At 43.1% G+C, this 21404-nt stretch overlaps 1 protein-coding gene across 1 annotated transcript in view; it reads left to right on the forward strand.

The window, feature by feature from the left end:
• Nucleotides 1-3117: 3117 nt before the first annotated feature.
• TMEM185A (transmembrane protein 185A) overlaps nt 3118-21404 on the forward strand; it is a 152018-nt gene continuing 133731 nt past the window's right edge. The window contains exon 1 of the mRNA XM_078688635.1: nt 3118-3274. Within this exon, the coding sequence (XP_078544761.1) occupies nt 3237-3274 (38 nt within the window). The 5' untranslated portion in view covers nt 3118-3236. The remainder of the gene's footprint in view (nt 3275-21404) is intronic.

Below are 21404 nucleotides of genomic sequence, written 5' to 3' on the forward strand. Positions count from 1 at the left end.
CAGCCAGGGGTGGCAAAAGATATGCTGCAGCCCCTGGTAGGCCTTGGTGGCCCCTATGCCCTGGGCACCTATAGTGCATTATACAGGGGCTGACAAGGAGTCCATTTCCAATTGTGGTATGTGCCTATAGCACATGTATCATTAACTTAGTGAGAGAACAGCAGGCTGGGGGTCTGATCAGCAGGCCCACAGCCTCAGTAGTCGAAAACCAGTGAAGCAAAAAGCAAAAATTTGGGGTGACCATAGGATAGCAGACCCTACTCTCCTACAAAATCTCTCTCTTGTGAGCCCAGAAACAACTTCCCCTTACCCACCCAAAATGTGTACTGCCTCCCCTCCACCTACCCCTGTGGCTCACCCCAACCTGGCCTCCACAAGCGACACCTGCGGTGTCCCTCCTTACCCCTGAACAACAAGTAAACTTCACCCACCTACTGTGCAGCTCCTGAGATCCCCGGTGAGGGGGCGCCTCCGAAACCACACCACCAGTAGTTGCATACCCTCTGGAGACACAGTTATATCTGTGTTGAGAAGTGTGTCTCTATGAACTGCATAGCGTCCTCAGCATGGTCAAAGAAATGACTCTTTCACTGCAGATCCACTCAAAGGCGTGCATATGGTAGACCATGGTACCTCAGTTTCCATTTTACTTCCATAAACTATCTCCTTTTCTTTTGTGTTGTCACCCCATAGTCTGGGTAGAAAGCTATACTGTTCCCGTTATATATTTCACATCTCCTTTTTGTCGAGCCACCACCAGTATGTCCATCTTATCCTTATATCTCAGTAATCATGCAATTAGCATGCGCGGTGGCGCCTCATGTTTTGGTTTTCCACCCGGAGTTCTCTATGCTTTGTCCACCTGCAGACCCCTCTCTCATCCAACTCCCGATAGAACCGTGGGCAACCAAGATTCCAAAATTTGCTCCACTGGCACAGATTCCGTCTCCTCTGGCAGGCTCAATATGTGCACATGAGTACATTGTGGCCTGTGCTCTAAGTCCGCCAGCTTGGCTTCTTGTGATTGTAAGCGCCTCTCTGGGTCTACCACTGACCAGATGAGCCCCCAGTGTTTCGTCTGTGCTATCAGCTCTCATATCCAAGTCTTTTACACGCTCCCTCATTTTGTCCATGTCTTGCCGTAATAGCGCCACTGAGATAGCCACTGCATCAATCTTTTCCGTGATGGCCCTCTTGCCCTCCAGAATCAAATTCTTGATATCTAGAGTAGACGGAGGCGCAGCCCCCACCCAACTGAGTTCCCACCTCTAGCCGCACTCTGAGTCATCCTTGCCAGACCCTCCTTAATTGGGTGGCATGGCTTGGGGTCAGCACCAGGGGGGGCCTTTTGGGTTTAGGTGGCATCCGTGCCAGGGATGTGGCATTATCACCTTTGGAGTCCAAGCACTCTGCCCCTGCCAGATAGGCAATAAAGCAAACATTTGTTTTTCTCTGGGAGCAGCACAAATGGAAGGTGGGCAGTCAATAACCTACATGAATTGTTAGGTCTGGTTTGACAGTGCAATAGTCACTTGACCATGTGAGAGCTGTTTTTGTTGGTAATGTTTATTTGTAGTATTTGATACATGAGAAAACAATCTTACACTAACTTAATTGAAACTTGTGCTTTCCTCCCTCTTGGATATGACATGGTAGTGTGCCACATGATCACTGTTGTTGTTTTTCTTGCTATAATAAAGGATTGTGTGGCTTTACACTGAAAGACTGAGACTTTTCCAGTCACATTGAACCTGATGTACCTAATCAAGGACAAAATTGGTGTCCCAGACCGAATTACATAGTATATATCAAGTAATGTTACCTGAATAGACTCTGGGAACTTCTGAATCTAATGTAGTAGAATTATGAAATAATCTTAGAACATATTCTGAACTGAAATGTTTCTTCTTGCTTGTTTCCCATTGGTGCATACCCTTAGAACCATGTATTGGTGTAGTGAATGTATGAAATCCTTTGTCTAAAGTCCTATAGAAGGTCCTGTATTTTCTGTTTGGGAGCTTTCTCCATTTCCCTCTCTTAGAAGGTGACTCTATGCTGAATGTTCTGTAGACTTTACTGAATTTTTCTTGTACTTTTTGACATATGCACCTTTAGGCTAAATTGATTGAAGGCCCAGCTTATGTATTGCTGAACTCATATTCTTCCAGTACACTTTTACACGTTAGTCCTTGTCTGTCATTCGTATCGAGAATGTTTACAGCTTTACTCTAATGTATGAGATTTAATAGAGACTGGACCATCACGGAGCGCTAAAGTTCGTTATAGGGTCTATACTGCTCATGGTCCAAGTTGTAGCCTCGCATTGGACATGTAAATGAGATACAGGTTTGCGCACCGACAGCTATTTAACCTCCACCAAAATTGTTCTACAATTCTTTGCTTCCACAGAAATATAAATCCATTCCTATGCTATCTACTTGCAGTGCTTTACATTACCATACAACCTATGGTAATGTAAAGCATACATCTCCCACTTCCCCCTTCTAAAATGTGGGCAGGCTGCCCACATTTTAGAAGGGGGAAGTAGGAGATTTATTTTAAAAAAAAAAATCGGGAGAAGGTATTTCTTCCATTGACTTCTATTGCAGGAGAGGCAATTTCAGGCAGTAGACAGACAAAATAAAGCATTTTAGATTACAAAACCGGGAGTCTCCTACTCTCCTGTCCTTACCTTATACCTATTGGCATTGCCAATGCTTGTTAATTAGTGCAGGATCTCAGCGTCTGCCCGACCGACTTTAAACCCGGCACACTTCAACATTCTTGCAACAAAGCAGAATGCACGCCCACTGCAAAGCATGTGACCCATCAACAAATACGCTTCAGGGACATAAAGTGCTAAATTAATACATTTACAACAACAGATCCACCACAGTTCCGTAAATGTTAAATTACTAGCATGGCCTCCTTTTTGTCGTTGCAAAATAACATGAGATTCGTTAAGCAGAATAAGTTCAACATAATTATGAACAGCTGCGTTACAGTGTTACCCATTTTGAAAACAACAATAATAATGGAGTTTAAGTGGCGACGGGGAGAAACAACAGTCACCGGGTTACGTCACCCATAGCTCGGAGACTGCACTGAAGGCGGAACCGATAGAGTGGAGACGCGAGCTGCGGGGAAGGCATTGAGTGCAACACCGCTGGCTACGCTGAACCGGAAGTGGGACAAAGGATGACCGGTGTTGTGGGAAACGAAGGCATCTGAGAACCATGAATCTCAGGGGACTCTTTCAGGACTTTAATCCCAGGTAACACGGGTCTGAGGGACTTGGGGGGCTGGCAGCCGAAGGGTGATTGAGAGTATCTGTGTGGGTGCGGAGAGAGCGACCCTAAAGCGCATGTACGGGGAAGTGGGAGAAAGAAGAGCACTGGTAATTCCGGTGTGAGGTAGGAGGCCTGGGTCGTATCGTTGGGTGTTTGGGAGAGAAATATACATTGTTAGCATCGATATCGGAAGCAGCACCTCGGGGGCTGAGGTGTTTAAGGACCCCACGACCACCCCTCTCCATAGGGCGCATCACAGCGAAGAATAGAGGACCTTGTCTTTTTCTCACGGGCTCGGTGTTTGTTTTCGAGGCAAAGGGTATCGCCCCTGTTTTTATTTTATTTTTATTCTAAAAGTTTTATATAGCGCTCGCTTGACCCGTAGATATCAGAGCGCTTTACATACACACTGTGAAAAACAGAAGGACATTACATAGTAGGCCGGCAGTAAGGAAGTAAACCAAAGATAACAGATACAGTATGAGAAATAAATTAACAGTGCAATGGAGGGGGAGAGAACAATAAAAAGAAAAAGGTGTTCTGTAGAAATCTCCTTCCAACTTTTACTTATTTTCAGAAAGAAGAGTGTGCTTACTACTTTCGAGTTGAACCACGCTTCTTTTGAGTTGACGCATTTGGACAACGGTTCTGTAGGTCCATCTGCTGAAGATAACCTCTTGCTGATCTAAAGTCTTGGGCTTTCCGTTGATTTGGGGTCTCGAGGTCCACAAGAAAAGGCACCCATCGCAGGTTCATGGGAACGTGATTTGCATATAATAATAAATGTTTATTAGAGGAATATGTGTTCTTTGGAATAAAAGTTCTCAACCTGTTTTGCACCCACTGCGTTTCTCAAGATACATTCTTAAGATTCAAGATTTATCACAAAATCTTTCTAAACGTACTGTAAGTCACCGTAACGGCAACTATACATATTAAATAACGCCGACTTACTTATTTTGGTACCCGCTCTGTTGTTTCTCTGAACTCTCAGCTCATGCTAAAAACTAAATGGAGATCTACAGAAGCCCACATTTATTGTAAACCAGCACGACAAGGACTACCAAAATTGTTTATGGCCCCTAGTTAATGAACAGCTTTCAACATAATGAGAGTACCTGGAAGTACCCGATGGCTGCTATGTTTCTGCATATTTAACGAAGTTACCGGGTTTGCCGCCTAATCCTCATTCTCATGCTTAATTTGCTGGTTTCAGCAAATAAAGTTTAGCTCTAACAGAGGAAAGCCCTTTAAAAAAAGCACCAGGCTTGTTGCCACTCAGTGGCAGGTCTTTAACTAAGGTTAAGTATTTTGTAAAGCATCAGGCTTGTTGCCACTCAGTGGCAGACCCTTAACTAAGGTTAAATGTTTTATTTAAACGCTTTCGGTGAACTGCCTTTCATAACACATTAAACAATAAATGCATTAAAATGTAAATAATATAGACCCCACATACTCCCGTACTCTTGATGAGCCCAAGGTAGAGGCGTCAACAGGTGGGACTTCATTTCTACAACATACAGTAAATAAGCATTGGCAAAGCCAATAGACCATGACTAACTAATATGCAGGCACGCTGATATCTACTGGCTGCACCAGTGTTTATTTGCTTGCAGTACTATATGTGAAACAGATTTTGAAGAATACTGACCAATGTGGTACAGGCATTAGTGTGTAAATGGATAACGTTTTTTGGGACACTGTGAAAGGAAATTCTTTATGATACAAAATAAAACACTGCAATTCTACTTTAATATGGTGCTAACAGTAGAAAAATGTTTAATATAATACCTTGGTTTCGTACTGTTATAGATCTATCTTTTTCTGAAACTTATTGTAAACAATGTGTACTTATGCAGTTTGATTTAATATTAAAGTCATATAAAATTCAGAATTTATGGGAGGAGATGTAGCATAACAGCTGTAGCTGCTGACTTTAAGACATGGGTAACCAAGTTTGAATCCTTCGGCTCAGCATCTTTTGATTCTGGGTAAAGTGCAATCTCCTTTTGACAAAACATGGGTTTGAACTATGCAAAACATTTTTGCATTTCACAGTGTTAAAGTGAATGTTAGTTAAATATTATCTGCCAGGCAGGGATGTTGAATTCCTATAGTCCAGTGCCAAGGACATAATGTTAGGGGTCAAGAGGCTTTCATGTGTATTTTGTTCCTGGGACAAGTAGGCCTAACCCACTACAGCACAAACCCTTTGGCTGCTAGTTTACAGTACCACATTATGGATCAGGAAAGGGCATTGGCTGCAGTTAATGTAATATCTGTGCCCATGTGTTAATGCTGTCCAAACATGTATTTATGGTTCATTAATGCAAAGCCTTTATTATTAGGGTGAGCACTCTAAGTAAATGTTGTAAGTTCAGACTGCACTACTCACAGTGGTTCCAGTATACAAATGTGTACACACGGTTTCAAAGTTAGCAACATGAGGTTATGCGTAATGCTCCCTCTGATTAGATGCAAATCTGATTAGATGCAAATGTTTGCTGAAGCTTGAAAGCAAGATTGATGAGTCTTTCCTTTCAAAATAAAATGTTTTAAAAAAAATGCAAGTGGGAAAAAAACATTTAGGTAAACAACTGGAAAATTGTAGGTATCATTCCTTTGCAGCATCTTTTAGTAACGTGTTGATCTGTGCCAGTATATCTCCAAAATATTCATAATGGAAAATCGGTGTAACCAGTTTCAATAAGATTATGTCAAACATAAAAATAAACAAGTATTGGCAAAGCCATTAGGTCTGGAATTGGTGGTCAGCCTTTTGGTTTTGTCAATGAGTGACTTGTTTTGGCATGGTTTTTGTAAAACCTTATTGGTGTGGGAGCTGCCAAGCCCTCACTATTATTACAAACATTGGCAACAGCAAAAATTGGTTTCGGTCTCAAAAAGCACACATTGCAACAGTAGTCCCTGGTACTGAACAAAACTACTTTATGTACTGACATGCATCTTAAGAAAAAGCAGAATGCTGCCACTCAGAGTGAAGCCAGCCGATAGAGAGAGACAGTATTTTTTTAGACATAAAATGTCATGATTAATGCCAGACTTAATTAGGGGCCCAATTATTAAAGAAAGTCTCACAAGTGCACCCATGGATTATGTTTTTGCATTAAATGCAGATATACAGCTTTTGTGAATTCACAACAACGAATAGAAGTAGGCCAAGAAGCAGTACAACTAGAAAATATTTGTGACCATTATTTTAACTTGAGCAAATATGTATGTGTAGATTTGCTCATGCAAAAATCTGAGAGTTTGCAAGTTCACTTTCCCTGCTACCGCTTTTTTCCCCAATTTTAGAAGAAGTTTTACATCTGCCATTGTCAGGAGTACATTTCCAACCTTTCTCAGTGTGGGAAAAGATTGGAGAAGAGGTGATGAAAACCCTTAAAACATGCAAGTTAGTAGGTTTGCACAGACTCGAAATGGGATTCCAACCCTGGAACTATTGCTTACCACTACCTTCAGCCCCAGTATGTAGGTCTGCGGAAACGGGCCAACATAAGGGAATTGCTAGTATTCAAACCCTACTATGGTATGAGCCCTGGCATAATCAGAGAGGCTATATCAGAGCTCTTATATAATAGATTGCTGTCATAATTTGTTGCCGCGTTACATGGCACAAAAGGGACAAGTGGATTTTGTTGCAGGACAAGTAGATTTATAAAGCAATCCGTCCCTTGGACAAGTAGATATTTTATTAAATTCCACACCCCTGAGCCAGGTATGAACAAATGTGGCACAGATTCATGAGGGCTGCTTCCAAATAGAGTTTGCATTGCTAGCTGATAAAGTTATGCAATGCAACATGTTGGATTCCTTAGGAGGCATGTGATGACTTGTAAAATTAAACTCCACTACTCTCGCAAAGCTTATCAGCAAATGATTGTTGTTTACTGTCTGAATGGTCTAGATTTCACACTGATGGACTGCCACTCATAGCTCTTAAGAGTACATTTCACAGTGTTGAAGCTTCAGACGCAAGGATGTCCACCAGTGTCTCAAACACTGCTGCGATTTGAGAACATTTGTGCCTCATTGATTCTTTGTTTACACACAATGATGGGTTTGTTCGTTAAATAAGTATTATACCGATTAAACTGCAAATAATTGAGTTGCAACCTCTCAGGGTGGGTGGAATTACAGGAGCAACACCAAACAATGTTTTACTCTACTTAGTTGAAAAGCAACATTGTTTGTTACGTAGCAGTATTTTTACTAACTGTAAATCAATACAAAATAAATAATCCCTCTAATATATAGAACATTGTTTAACAGAATACTGTTTTGTGACTGATGACTGTGGGGCATGATGCTCAGCTTGGGGATAGAGAGCGGCTTAATTAAGATCTTGAAAGAACTGCATAGTGATACTACTGCCAAGGTCCGCTTTAATAGGGAGGGGGGGCTGACTAGTTCCTTTCCTTGCAAGAGTGGAGTTCGTCAAGGCTGCATTCTTGCTCCCTTTTTGTTTTCCCTTTATGTCAACAACTTAGAGCAGTTTCTGCTAGGATTGAAGGCAGATTGCCCAAGGGTGGGGTCGCGGCATATCCCCGTTCTGCTTTATGCAGATGACGCGGTTTTGATTGCACGCACACCGAGGAGCCTTCAAACCCTGATTGACGGATTTGTTAGCTTTATGGGCGCCCTGGATCTTTCTGCAAATCTCAGTAAATGTTATGTGCTCCTGGCAGGGAAAAGAAATGCCTCTAAATTTACCTACAAAATAGGGAGCCACACATTGGAGGAGGTCAAAACATTTCCATACCTTGGTGTTACATTTGATGGTGCCTTGCGGTTTGATACCTTGGTGGAGGAACGCTGCGGTAAAATGATATCATCGAACGGGGCAATTGCTAGTTATGGCAGGAGGCTAGGGAGATGGTCCCCGGAACAGGTGTTAAACCTGTATAGCTCTGTATCATGCTCCAAGGTAATTTATGGGGCAGAGGTATGGGGCTTTGTTAACACCACTAGCATACAGAGAGAAGAAAACAAATACCTGAAATCAGTTCTGAGGGCCCCACAATGTACCGCTGGTTCGATTGCCCACAGTGAGTTAGGGAGACCACACATAGAAGATCTGATAAAGTTGAGGCCAATTATAGCCTGGCTAAAAATTTGGGTGAACCCGGAGGCGTCACTAAGTAGGGAAATTTTATCAGATTGTCTAAAGAGGGATAAATGTATGCGTATTCCTTGGCTCCTTTATGTAAAGAATAACTTAGAGGAGCTAGGCCTGGGGAACCTCTTCCTTCACCCTACATTGATTGTAGCCCAGGACAAACAGCATGTGGGGAGAATATTCCTGGAACAGAAAACCATGTGCAGAGAGGTGGCTGAAGGCTGTAAAAAAACTGTGAGGGCCCATCGCCAAGTAAAAAGTGTTCAAGGCATGGAGCCGTACTTGTTTCTCATGCATAATGCCCAGGACAGGTTCCTGATGTGCCGATTTAGACTTAACTTACTCCCATTCATGTTGGCATCACCAGCTGGGTTTGTTACAACAATAGACCAGAAGGGGCCCTGCGGCTGCGACAATAGGTCTCCGCAGGATTCCCTTCATCTGGTCTTACTTTGTCCTCTCTACTCTATGCCCCGGCGTAAATATCTTGTAAACATCTTGAAAAATGCTAATTTGGTCCACGCTAGGGAGGCATTAGTTTTCTTACAGAAAGCCGAGGACCCTTTGACACTGTGTAGCATTTTGAATTTCATTAAAGTTGCCCTAAGACTAAGGCTCACTAGAGGTGTAGATTGAAACCTTTTATTCTGTTTTTTTAAATGTTAAATATGGTCATACTACTGCAACTATGTCTGTAAATTTATTGTACAAAGAATTCTGAAATGTTTAATGCTTTTTTATTGTGTAAATATGAATGTGCTTTTATGGTGTTTTTTAATCACCGAATAAAGATTCTTTGAATTGAATTGAATTGACTGATGACTTTGTTACATAACAGTGTTTCTTTCTGTATCATGGCCAAATGTCGTAAAAGCAAGCTCAGAGGTCCGCTAGAGCAGGGCTCGACAAATCAGAAAAATGGTACTAGTCCTGCAGGTCTTCCTACTCGCCAGAAAGGGCAAGTAGGACCTAAAAATAGCTCGTCCTCATCCATTCTCCCTCGCAAATGCGAGTGGATTTGTCGAGCCCTGTAGAGTAATAGTAAACGGCAAGCTGCATCTGGTAAATGCAATTTAAAAGCAATTGCAGAGATAAACAAACCCTATTGCAGTGTCAAATAAACGTATCCTTAATGTATGTATGGTTAGAAATCTAAATTTTACGTGGTGACTCAAAGTTGGCTCCCACATAGGAACACAAAATAGGAAAACGAATTGGCAAAGCAATTGTTGTTGAAGTGTAGCAGGATAAAAGTACACAACGGAGACCGCTCAAAAAGACACGCACTTTCAAGGAGTACTGAACACAAAACAAACTAGCATTTGCAATGAAATAGGTCTTGCATTTGCAAGAGTTTACGCTATTGGCATTGTAAATGACAATTCCTTTTATTTATCCGTCTTGATAACTAACAAATAAATAAAATGCATTGTCATTTACAATGCCAGTAGCTCAAACTGTTGTAAAGACGAGACCTATTTCATTTCAAAGAGGTGGCCGCCATTGTCCCGGGCTGCTTGGAAAGAGAAAGCGCATGGCACATTGAATGTTGCAAGAAAGCATGTCGTGCCTGAAATAGGAGAAACTCATTTAACAAAATAGTGCTTACAGACTAAATAAGACATACTGTGTAACAACAGAAGTAAAAGGGCCAGTCCTCATGGGAAGTTACAAATGAAGACTAGGCAGTACTAAGGAGGGACGAACAAGCCTATTAAGGAATCAGAAGCCAGCCTATACAAAGGACAATGACTCAAGCCAATCAAAAATAGGGGCGGGAGTGGGTGGAGCTTGATGTCCAGACTTGAATACAGCATGCCTCACAAAGCAGCGCGTGCGCTGCCCAGGCTCGACCTAAAAAGTAGTTCTGGAAAAGTAAACAGTGGAAGCCACACAGGCAACATGTATTAAAATAGATGTAAAGAAGCAAAGCTTCATGGCAGGGATAAACACAAGATTAAAAAACTAGGGCACAAATTAGAAGCAGGTAGATGATGGTGCCAAGGAAAACCAACCTATAGTAAGCAATGAGTGAGCCCTAAACTTCTGCATGCATGCTTCTTGATGAGCCACAGTGTTTCTCGCAATAACAGCACATGCACTGTGAAGTAGGCTTCGACTTTAAAATGAATTCCAGAAATTTTACCTTGTTATATCTTTCCATTGTCCAGCCTCTGCCATGGAGTATCTATATGTATCGTTTGATGTCATCTTTAACTCAGACCTGTGCTGTATTCAAGCCCAGGCTTCAAGTATGATTTCGACCAGGAAAGTTTCAAAGTTGTCACTTATGCATAGATTTTTTTAATAATAAAAAAAAAACTTTCTGCCAACTTTCTGCAAAGTAACCGACCTTTAGTCTTGTAGTTGCAACAGAGATTACTTCAATCCTTTTTTGGCCATGACTAGGGAAATCGTTTTTGCTAATTCCACTGCATAGAGGAAAATGCACCAAAAATGAGATAATGAGAAGATCTTCTTGCAGGATGCACGCACACTTATCGTCTTTCTTGCTTTCTCCTCAGCGTGACCGGGCCAGTTGGGATGCTGCCACTTCTAGCAAGGGGCAAAGTATTTGAACTCTGTTGTAAACTTTTTACCAAATTTAGAGTCTGCAAAATTTAAACTATGTTAAAAAAACCTTAGAAATTCACTGAAATAAATAACCCTAGAAATTCACTGACAATAACCTCTACCGTTTTAAAACAAAAAAAATTGCAATTCACCATTAATATGTAACTGCTGTAAGTATAACCTTCGCCGATCTTTATTTAATCTGTCATCATTGATGTTATAAGCAGTGCATTTTAGCGGTGCAAGTTAATCTTATGTCTATTATGTATAACTGTAGAATTTCAGTGTTTTTATTTAATCTAAAATATAGTGTTGTTTTGATTTATTTCTTATTTTTTTTAGCATAAGTTAAAATGTTACTAACATACGTATGTATAAGCCTAGTTTAACTTTTTCATTTTTTCAGTAAATGTGAAGGTAGTGACCTGCTTAGGGCCACCCAGGTCACCGCAGACCACCTCTCAGCCTTCCATGCCAAATAGAGTCAGAGAAACAGTGGAGAATACAAACTAATATTGTTTATTTGTATACACTCCGAGTGGGGCTCTGTTTGCACATTCTCGCAACGGTACTACAGAGGGAAGCATAGAGATACATTATATGCATTGCTTGCTTAGCTAAGAACACGCCCACAGTGGAATTTTCAAAACGGATGTGGCCGGACAGCAAAAGACAAAAAAAAGTTTCTTATTCTCATATCTTACATAGTTCAGGACGCTTTCAAGGCCGTTGCAGCCTGTGCTACAAATCTAACTGCCAGACAAGTAGGAGAGGTGCCTTATCGAGGGAAAACGATGCACTAGCACAAGCAGTTCTTTATTACAGAAACAAAACTCAGCAAAGGGGATTTATCGGAACAAAGGATTCATTTCGAACACCACACAAAATTGAGCCCGAAAAGCAAATGGCGTAGCGAATGCTAACTTATACATGACATTATTAGAGTATCAATGAGCATACTCTAACAAACGTATGTTTTTAAAATTTTTTTAACCTAAAGTAACATTTTATAATTGATGCATCGTAGTAAAAGTCAATCGCCCATGGCCCCCCCACCTTGCATTCTTCCTTTCCCTTTTTTTCCAGTCCCTCTGGTTCCTGGCCCTTTGAGGGTGGAGGGGAAGTGGGGGTGGGGGAGTCCCATGGGACCAGCCAATTAGAATTCTTCTCCTGCAGAAGTACATAAAGAACAGATATTTCTGTTTTTGGACCTTCATTTCTATAAAACAGCTGAATAGATTTACACTGATCCACAAAAAGCACACTTTTTGGATAAATATCTATCTTTCTGCCAAATTTGGTGTAATTCTGTTCAGATGTTTTTTTTCTGCATCGTTGTCTCATTTCCCTATAGAAATTGCCGGGGGGGGGGGGGGGGGGAGTGGAGAATTGTTTTTGGGGCCCCCTTATTTTTTTCTTAGCCCCTGCTTAATGGTTCACCCAGAAACCTTTAAGGGAGGTGGATAACATTTATTTGAAAAGTTAATATTCGCTCAACAGCTCCCGAGTTATTAGCAAAACAAAAAAAGCCCTTCCTGTGGAAATTCTTTCTGATTTGCATGTAATTTAACAGCAGTGACCACCACTGTGATATATAGCCCCTGTTCCTCTATGTCAAGAGAGAAAAGTCTGCAAGCAAGGCGAAAGGCAAACAGTTCCTTTATTTGCAGCACTGGCACTCATTACTCGTGACACGTTTCAGCTATTCAGACCTTTTCAACTGAAAAGAGTGCAGGAAATCACTTAATATATAGGATGCTCATGAGTTCCATCGGACACAATGGTAAAAATACTTCAAGATCTCAATACCAGTACAAGATAGCTTAATTTCTTTTGTAATTTACTTGTCATACATATTTTCTCCTTCTGGTACCAGTAATTTAAAATTCACTGTGCAAAATTATACCAATTTAAAAGGACTGGCAGTTTATTGAATTTGTTACAGCTCTTAAAGTAAAATACGGTCTCTGCAAAGATGTTACCATTGTGCTCTCGCCACACCACTGGGCAGCTGCCCTTTGCAGCACCCAGCTCTGAAGTACCTCCTGTCATCTAGAAAGTACATGAGCAGGTGAGCATTCCTGCCACAAGAGTCTCAACCTCTGATTCCCAAGCTGTTACCGTTCTCTTTCCATGCCATTCATCAGTGTGTGTGAATTTCTTTCCAAGATGAGTTGGTTAAAATTATAGTCAAATGTTCTATTTGATTTGACATCTGAGACACACGGAAAAAAAAGCGATAAAAAAATGAGCAAAATGAAAAAATATGGTAGAAAAATCACAGAATGAATTGTAGAAAATAACCCAAAAAAGTATATAATTGTAAGGAGAACCACACGAGAAAATGAAATTACTATGGCATTTGTTTGCATTGCAAAGTTGTTGTTAATGAAGTATGTCTTCTATGTCAACCTCCTAGACAACAATGCTCACAACAGCATATAGCTCTTCAACATAGTGAAAAAACTCTCCAACCCCATCTCCAACACCAACAACATCTCACCTTGGCAAGACCTGTGCGACTCCCTTGCCACCTTCTTCCATCGCAAGATCAGACATCCATGACAGCTTCTCATCTCTTCCACCCCGACAGCCACTGAGACCTCCCTCCCCACGACCACCACCAGCACCGACCCCCTGCTCTCCCTTCATTCCCTATAACATCAGCCTAGAAGAAAAGAATAGCCTCTTTAAACTCAAAAATATGGACAGCATCATCATTAAGCCCTGCGACAAGGGCGGTGGAATTGTCATCCAAGACAAAAGTTCCTACGACAATGAGATTGTGCGTTAATTCAATAACGCCACTCATTATGAATTGCTCAAGCAAAACCCTCTCTTGAAGATAAAAAGCCTTGTACAAAACATAACAAAAGAAGCAGAGGCATTTGGCTATATCAGTCAGAAAGAATTCCTTTTCCTCAGTAATAAGAACCCCAGAAAATCGGTAATTTACACACTCCCCAAGGTGCACAAAAATCTGACTAACCCTCCGGGTAGACTGATGCTCTCTGGCTGTGACTCCATTGTGGAACCTTTAGGCCGATGCATCGACTTCTTCATTCATGATCTAGTCATAGACACTGTGGCCTATGTCAAGGACACCACCAATTTTATTAACCTGGTAGAACAGGAACGTTTTGACCCTGGAGAGGAACTGCTGGTCACACTTGACATAGAATCCCTCTATACTAACGTCCCGCAAGACAGAGGTACTGCAGTAATTGAGACACACTTGAATAATAGACCCAGACCACATAAAGTACCCACGGAGTTCATTATGTCGCTCCTAGAAATAGCTCTTAGCAAAAACGACTTCGTGTTTCATGACCAGTTCTACAGATAGTGTAAGGGCACTTCAATGGGGGCAGTTTTCGCCCCCAATTATTCTCAACGAAGTGAACCCTCACTGTAACAAAATCAGAAGCTGGCACCGATACATAGATGATGTATTTATGATATGGCAAGGCACAAAGACTGAACTGGACATCTTCTCTACCTAGCTTCACAGCTGCCAGCCGGATCTCAAATTCACCTATGTCTTCAGCAACACACAGATTAACTACCTGGACTTTTTGGTCAAACCACTTGAGGGAGGTCTTTACACCACACTGTACAAGAAGCCCACCAAGCGCAATACCCTCCTACATTACACTAGTGCACACCCAAGAGCACTCAGGGATGGCCTTCCATACATAGTTCTTGAGGATAAGGAGAAACTGTAAAATGAAAGATGACTACCTCATGGAGGCAGGCATCCTTAGCGATAAACTCACGAAGAGAGGTTATCCCAAATGTTTAGTCAAACGATCACTGAAGTGCGCGTATCACTCCTACATAGAATTCCTACTGGAATCAAAACCCAAAAAGACCATGTTGCGAATTCCCTGTGTCACCACATTCTGCCCAGCCAGCAACAAGATAACGAAGATAATCAAGAAACACTGGCCTCTCATAATGTCCCTCAACATCTCCAATGAGGCTCCACTGTTCTCTTTCAAACGTGGGCGCAACATTCGAGACCACTTAGTCCGCTCACACACACCCACTAGAAATGAAAACACCACACAATCATGCCTGGGTTTACCCCCGGTCATTGGCCATTTTAAGTGCGGAAACTGTGTTGCATTCCCACTCACCAACAACAAAGACGTTTGAATATGGCAAGAGCACAAACTGAAATTCTTCTCAAATTGTAACTCCACGAATGTTATTTATTGTATCAAATGTCCTTACGACCTCATGTATGTCGGGCAGACCACCCAAAAAGTAAAATCAAGAATTGGCCAACACAGGAGCAGGATACGATGCCAAGTCACAACCGCACCACTGGTGGAACACTTTTTAGAGAAAGGACACTCTGAACAAGACCTCCTCTGGCAAGTGATTGACAGTATAGCCCAAACCACAGGGGTGGTGACCCACAAGCCATCCTCAATAAGCTCAAGTGTAAATGGATGTTTTACTGTCGCACCATTGAGAACGGACTCCACACAATTGATGAATGGAATCTGATCTTGTAATGTCATCCTCAGGAACTACTTCAGTGCACTGCTGGGCTTTTGCTGAAATCACAAACTCCTTAATTACTTTTACTATTCTTAAATATTATTATTGTTTCGTTATTCGTTTGTCTTCATGAACCCTGAATTTCCATAATCCAATGCCAAAATATACTAATGTAGTGAATTTTTCAATCTTGCATTGCCCATTGTATACTTTGTATCCCTCCCCATGTAATGACTTTTTGCCCCCTCTAATTAACTTCCTTATTCAAGACAGCCCTTCCTCCGTGTCTAATTGACTTCAGATGCCTCTATCTACGGCATCCTTTTACTACACAACATAGCATTTCTTGTGCGCCCTTGCAGCTTGGCCCAGGTGCACACCAAGCCCCATACTAACTCGCGCATCGGCCTCTGCACAGACTCACGCATGCGCCTACCACCAGCACCTCCCTATTTCCCTTCTGCCCTCGTAGAAGACTTTGTGCGGATTTCTCCCCCCGCAATACCGAACCCCCCCGGTGCACCACGTTGACTAACCCGGCGCCACTACAAGTAAGTGTACACTCTGCTGAGCCTGGCAACCCCTGCCACACTTATCACACCTACCACTAATCGACTTCCATTCTTTTAGAAATTGTAACACAGGCACACCAGTCAAGAGCCTGCCCTCCCCGGTGATTTACGCAATGTGGGACCTGCAGCACCTCGTGCATGGCCCCCTGCGGTCTTTTAAGTAAGTGCCCCACGCTACTTCACGCAGACATCCTCAAAGTCTTGCATACCCTCATTAATGCTGTGCCTCCTCCCTCAGCTTGCCGCCACCACGCTTGGATTCTGTCCCCTCCAGACGCCTCGGTCTGATTACATCAGACACTGCTACAACCTATTTAAGTCCCTGCGGCTTGTCCAGTAAGTTCGTCTCTGGTTCTCTTCAAGCATGCCCCTGCTCTTGGTCAGTCACATATCCTAATCCGACTCATTATCCACTACAGATCATTTTGGCAAGCTGGACCTGCGCTACACTCGCGCCCGCCCATTGATTGCTGCCAGCCCGAATCCTTAGGACGACATAGCCTTGACAGTAAGCACAGCACCCATGCTTTACCCATGTCTCAGGCAAACCGTAACATGCCCTGCATTACCCCGTTTTACTGCTTAGCATATTGATGCAATTTTGCCATTGATCGGCACCAGGCCATTCCGTCAATACTGGCCCGACTATAGAGTTAGCTTTATGGGTACCAATGGTGTATGATGAGTACCACTCCCCAGACACAGGCCAATCCCTCAGAGCCTTTCACTGACACACTCCTTGTAATGTACATTGCTCCTAGAACCAGGGTTTGAAATTCTTTTTTCCTCCCTATAGATTATTTTGTTCACAGTCTCCCCTCCTGATGATGACCTCACACTCATGAGATCGAAACGCTGTCGACCCTTCCAACCAAAACGCCATTCCTTCATTTAATTAATTTAGGAGTTTATATACTGTTTCTGTTGTTTTTCAATGTGATGTAAAGTTTTTAATGTCACCAGCACTTCCTCACTTCACACACTGTCACTTCATATGTGAGCACTAGAACTATTACAAAAGTACTTGATATCCCATTCATGCGATAATAAATGTGTTGTCTTTTTGCATAACCCTGTGTTGTCTTTTTGCATAACCCTGATCCCCATCTGCACTTTACTGCCATTGGCTCTAGCCGTGAGGGGCCAGCTGGGGGCTACATCTCCCAGAGGGCATTGTGTGGCGCGAGCGGAGGGAGTCATCACAGGGTGCCACTCCCGCTGTGCGGGTGTGCCTGGTTCGCCCGGGCCCGTCCGCGCCGGTCAGAGCCTGGTAGAGGCTGGGCTGGGCCACCTCCCTAACGCTCGTCAAATGGGTAAGCGCAAACATTTGTGCAATCGGGATTAGGAGTTTTTTAAAAAAATATTTATTTTTATTAAAACAAGGCATCAAAAATACAAAGCACAGCACAGAAGAATCACATCATAACACTACACTACATCTCCCAAAGGGGGGAGGGGAGGGGATTGAAATACATACATTATCAATAAACTCACGGGGATGGAGGCAAATCAAATACAGAATCTCTAGGTGGCACACAGATCTCTCCCCTATATTTGTTCCAAAGCCCCCAGACTGATGCCCATTTTCGAGGCCGGCCTCTCGCTATATAAACAGACTTCTCCCGAAACATACACCAATCCAGGTCTTCTTTCCAGCTCTCAAGGGTAGGAGGCAGCTCGGATCCCCATTGCTGTGCAATATTCCTTTTTGCTATCATAAAACCTAGTGTGGTCCTTTGTGTTTGTGCGATAGTAAGATCAGTAGGTTCCCATATATTAAGGCGGCATCTCCTAGCCTCCGGCAGCACGGCTACCCCCAAAACCTCCTGTATAGTAGTATGGATCCTACCCCAGTACTCTGCAATATACTGACACTCCCAAAGGATATGGAGGAATGTACCCCCAAGACCACACTGCCGTCGACACAACCCTACTTCCGACAATCCCATCCGGACAAGGCGGGGGCCTGTGACATAAACTCTGTGCAGTATTTTTAGCTGAACACGCCGCAATCGCGTTGGGATCGCAACCACTTTTGGAGAGGACACAGCCGATTGCCAGTCCTCATCATCCAATTCTATGCCATCTTGCGTCCATTTAACACTCAACTCCCTAAGTAGATCCGCCCTTTGATTAATCAATTTCTTATAAATCAGGGAGATCGTTTTCTCGGGAGATAACCATCTAAAATTCTGTCCTCGAGAGGGGAGGCCTCAGGCGGGTTCGCCTCCTCAGGCAGGACCGTCTGCAATGCATGTCGGACTTGCGCATAGTGAAAGTACTCAGTTCCCATCAGCTCAAATTCGACCTGTAGTTATTCGAATGTTTTAATTTTTCCCCTACCCCAGATATCTTTTATAGTTGTGATCCCTATCAGATCCCACTTATCAAATCCTCTCGGGTTCCAAAGTTTACCCTGGCGTTCCTAATCCAAACAGTGGGGTAGCTAGCGTCAACCTGTCCCTCCATCCCAAAGAACTCGTGGCATCATGCCAGATCCTCACCGCATGTTTAGTAGGCCCTGTTAAGTTCTTCTTAGTTGACCTAGAGTACAGCGCCCTGTTGTGACTGCCTCCTGGGAGGAGCCACCTATCCATCGCATATCCGGGATCGGCAACTGGCCTGGTTGATTGCAGCCAGCTGAGAGGCCCAGTAGTATCTTTTGATGTCTGGGAGGGCAATGCCTCCATCATATCGCGGAAGCGTCAGTTTAGCCAACGCAATACGAGGTCTGCCCTCCCATAATAAACTACGCTGCAATCCTTCCACTTCACGGAAATAACTGGCCGGCACCACATCCAATGTATTCTGAAGGGCGTAAAGTCAACAAGGCAAAGACATCATTTTAAAGAGGGCTGCCTGCCCCAACAACGAGAGGGGAAGTCTCTTCCAAGTAGTAATGTCACTACTAAGCCTCTGCAAAGGGGGAAGGAGATTCTTAGCATATCGGATCGCTGGATCCAGCGATACGAAGATCCCGAGATATTTGAAACAGCCCGTGTTTAACTGAATAGGACACTTTCGCGGAGGGATCGGGGTCTCTCCCCTAAGAACAAACAAAAGAGATTTCCCCCAGTTGATGGAAAGCCCAGAATTTCTACCGAAGGAGGCCAAAACATCGCAGACTACAATAAGGGACTTCCTATGCGAAGTCAGATAGAGTAGAATATCATCAGCATACAAAGAGATCCGGTCTTTCCAATCAGGGGACCACCGAATGCCTCGAATTGATGGCTCCCAGCAAATCCAGGCCGCCAAGGGTTCTAGGGCCAGCGAGAAAAGAAGGGGAGAGAGGGGACAACCCTGCCGAGTGCCCCGACCAAGAAGAAACGACGCCGAGACACGATTATTAACCACTATCTGTGCGAGCAGTTCAGTATATAATAAAATCAGGGCCAAATCCAAATTTATCCAAGGCTGCCCACAAATAAGGCTATTCTACGGTATCAAAAGCCATTGTTTCATCGAGCGAGGCGATTATGGCCGATTCTTGCAGGGTATGAGCCCTGGCTATCACACCATGTAACCTACGTAGATTCAGAGCCGTATTTCTGTGGGGAATAAAGCCCGATTGATCTGGGTGTATCAGTCCGCTAATCACTTTAATAAGCCTATTTGAGAGAAGTTTGGCAAGTATTTTGGGCTCCGCGTTCAATAAGGAAATAGGCCTATAAGAGGCGCAGTTAGTTTTTGGTTTACCCTCCTTATGAATTACCACCACCGACGCAACTCTTTGATCATAAGGCAGTATCCTCTTCTCTCGGGCCTCAACAAACATCCCCTTAAGGTGAGAAGCCAGCTTATCCGGCCTACGCTTATAGAATTCAATTGGGAGCCCATTGGGTCCCAGTGCATTACCCGAATTCAAGGAACGAATAGCCTGGGCTATTTCATCGGTTGTCAAGGCACTTTCCATAAAATCACGATCCTCCTTGGACAAGCACGGAAGCCGTATATCCCGAAGCAGCAAATGAGAGTCCTCCTCCGACCGATCCGAGACCGAGGTATACACCGGGGATTAGGAGGGTTTTAAGGCTCAAATCTCCTGAAAGACTCTTCAATAATATCATTCCTGACTGTGGCTGTGGAAGCCTTGAACAAAGAGATTGACAATGCTGAAAAGGAGTTGGGCTTGGGTACAAGTCAAATCTGTGATGAAGGGTCTGTGGCTGTTGAACACCCATCTCCCATCTCCTATCCCCGCAGCACTGGAACTGGTGGTTTTGATTAATGCCCCAAATCTAAGGAGGGAAGCCCAAACCAATGAGACTGTTTTACCCGAGGTTGCTGCTGCGGAGACCCCCACTCTTGATAAAGACCGACCTATATTGGGCACAAAAGGGGGACCCTGTGGAGAGAAAAGGCATTAACAGAAAAGCCAGTAAACGGCAAAAATCCGTAAAAATAGGTTCCTCTAAATCGTCGCCTAAGGTGGATGAAAATATTCAATTGACTTTACGGAATTTGATAAGAGGAGATTTTTGAGTGGTTTGAGTCCATATTAATTGGTATTGTCAAAGATGTTATTGATACTCTTAATACATGTGTTGGGGAACTTAAGAAGAAATGTGAGAGGCTGGACTCTTATTTTATTTTTTTTATTATTATTATTATTTTTTTTTAATGGACATAATGCAAGTTACCCCAAAAGTGGGACTGTTACCTAATCCTCCTGTAGTGAGAAGTTCTAATTTGCAAGGGAAATATCTAGGCAATCAATGACATCAACTTTCAGGGGGAGGGTACAATCTAATTCTGATGTTAGAGCAGTGGATAATCAAAACTTAAGCACTCTAGCGGCGAAGTCTTGACAAAATATCCCTATCCTAGATAACTTACAACCCACTGGCCTGTCGTTGTCCGTTATTGAGAATCGTTTCCCCCAAACTAATAAAACAAGTTATAATGGCTGTAGAATTAATCTTCCACCAGATGCTACCCCCTTGGTTGCGGTTCTTGTTGGGGTTCCCCCTGTTAGGGACCCAGACAATGAATCAACGGCGGCCTTGATACGTAAAACAAAACACTGGTGTGACCACTATTGTACTGGCCAATCCGAGATTTTTGCACATATTATAATGGCTTGGAGGGTGGCTTGGGTTGGAAATGGACCCAAAAAGGTACCTGGTGACTGCATCATAGTCAATTTTAATAAACGGTATGTTGTTGACAGGCTGTTTTGGGATTCTTCCACGGTAAATGGGGGTGACATTAGGGCATTTCCATTTGGTTTCTTTTACCCCCCGGCAAGTACTACAGGAGGAGGGGATGGAGTAAGGGTGGCTTACTCAACTGGTTGCTTTCATCCCCCTACAT

This window comes from Lissotriton helveticus, chromosome 4_1 (genome assembly GCF_964261635.1).
Source record: "Lissotriton helveticus chromosome 4_1, aLisHel1.1, whole genome shotgun sequence".
NCBI classification, from domain to species: domain Eukaryota; kingdom Metazoa; phylum Chordata; class Amphibia; order Caudata; family Salamandridae; genus Lissotriton; species Lissotriton helveticus.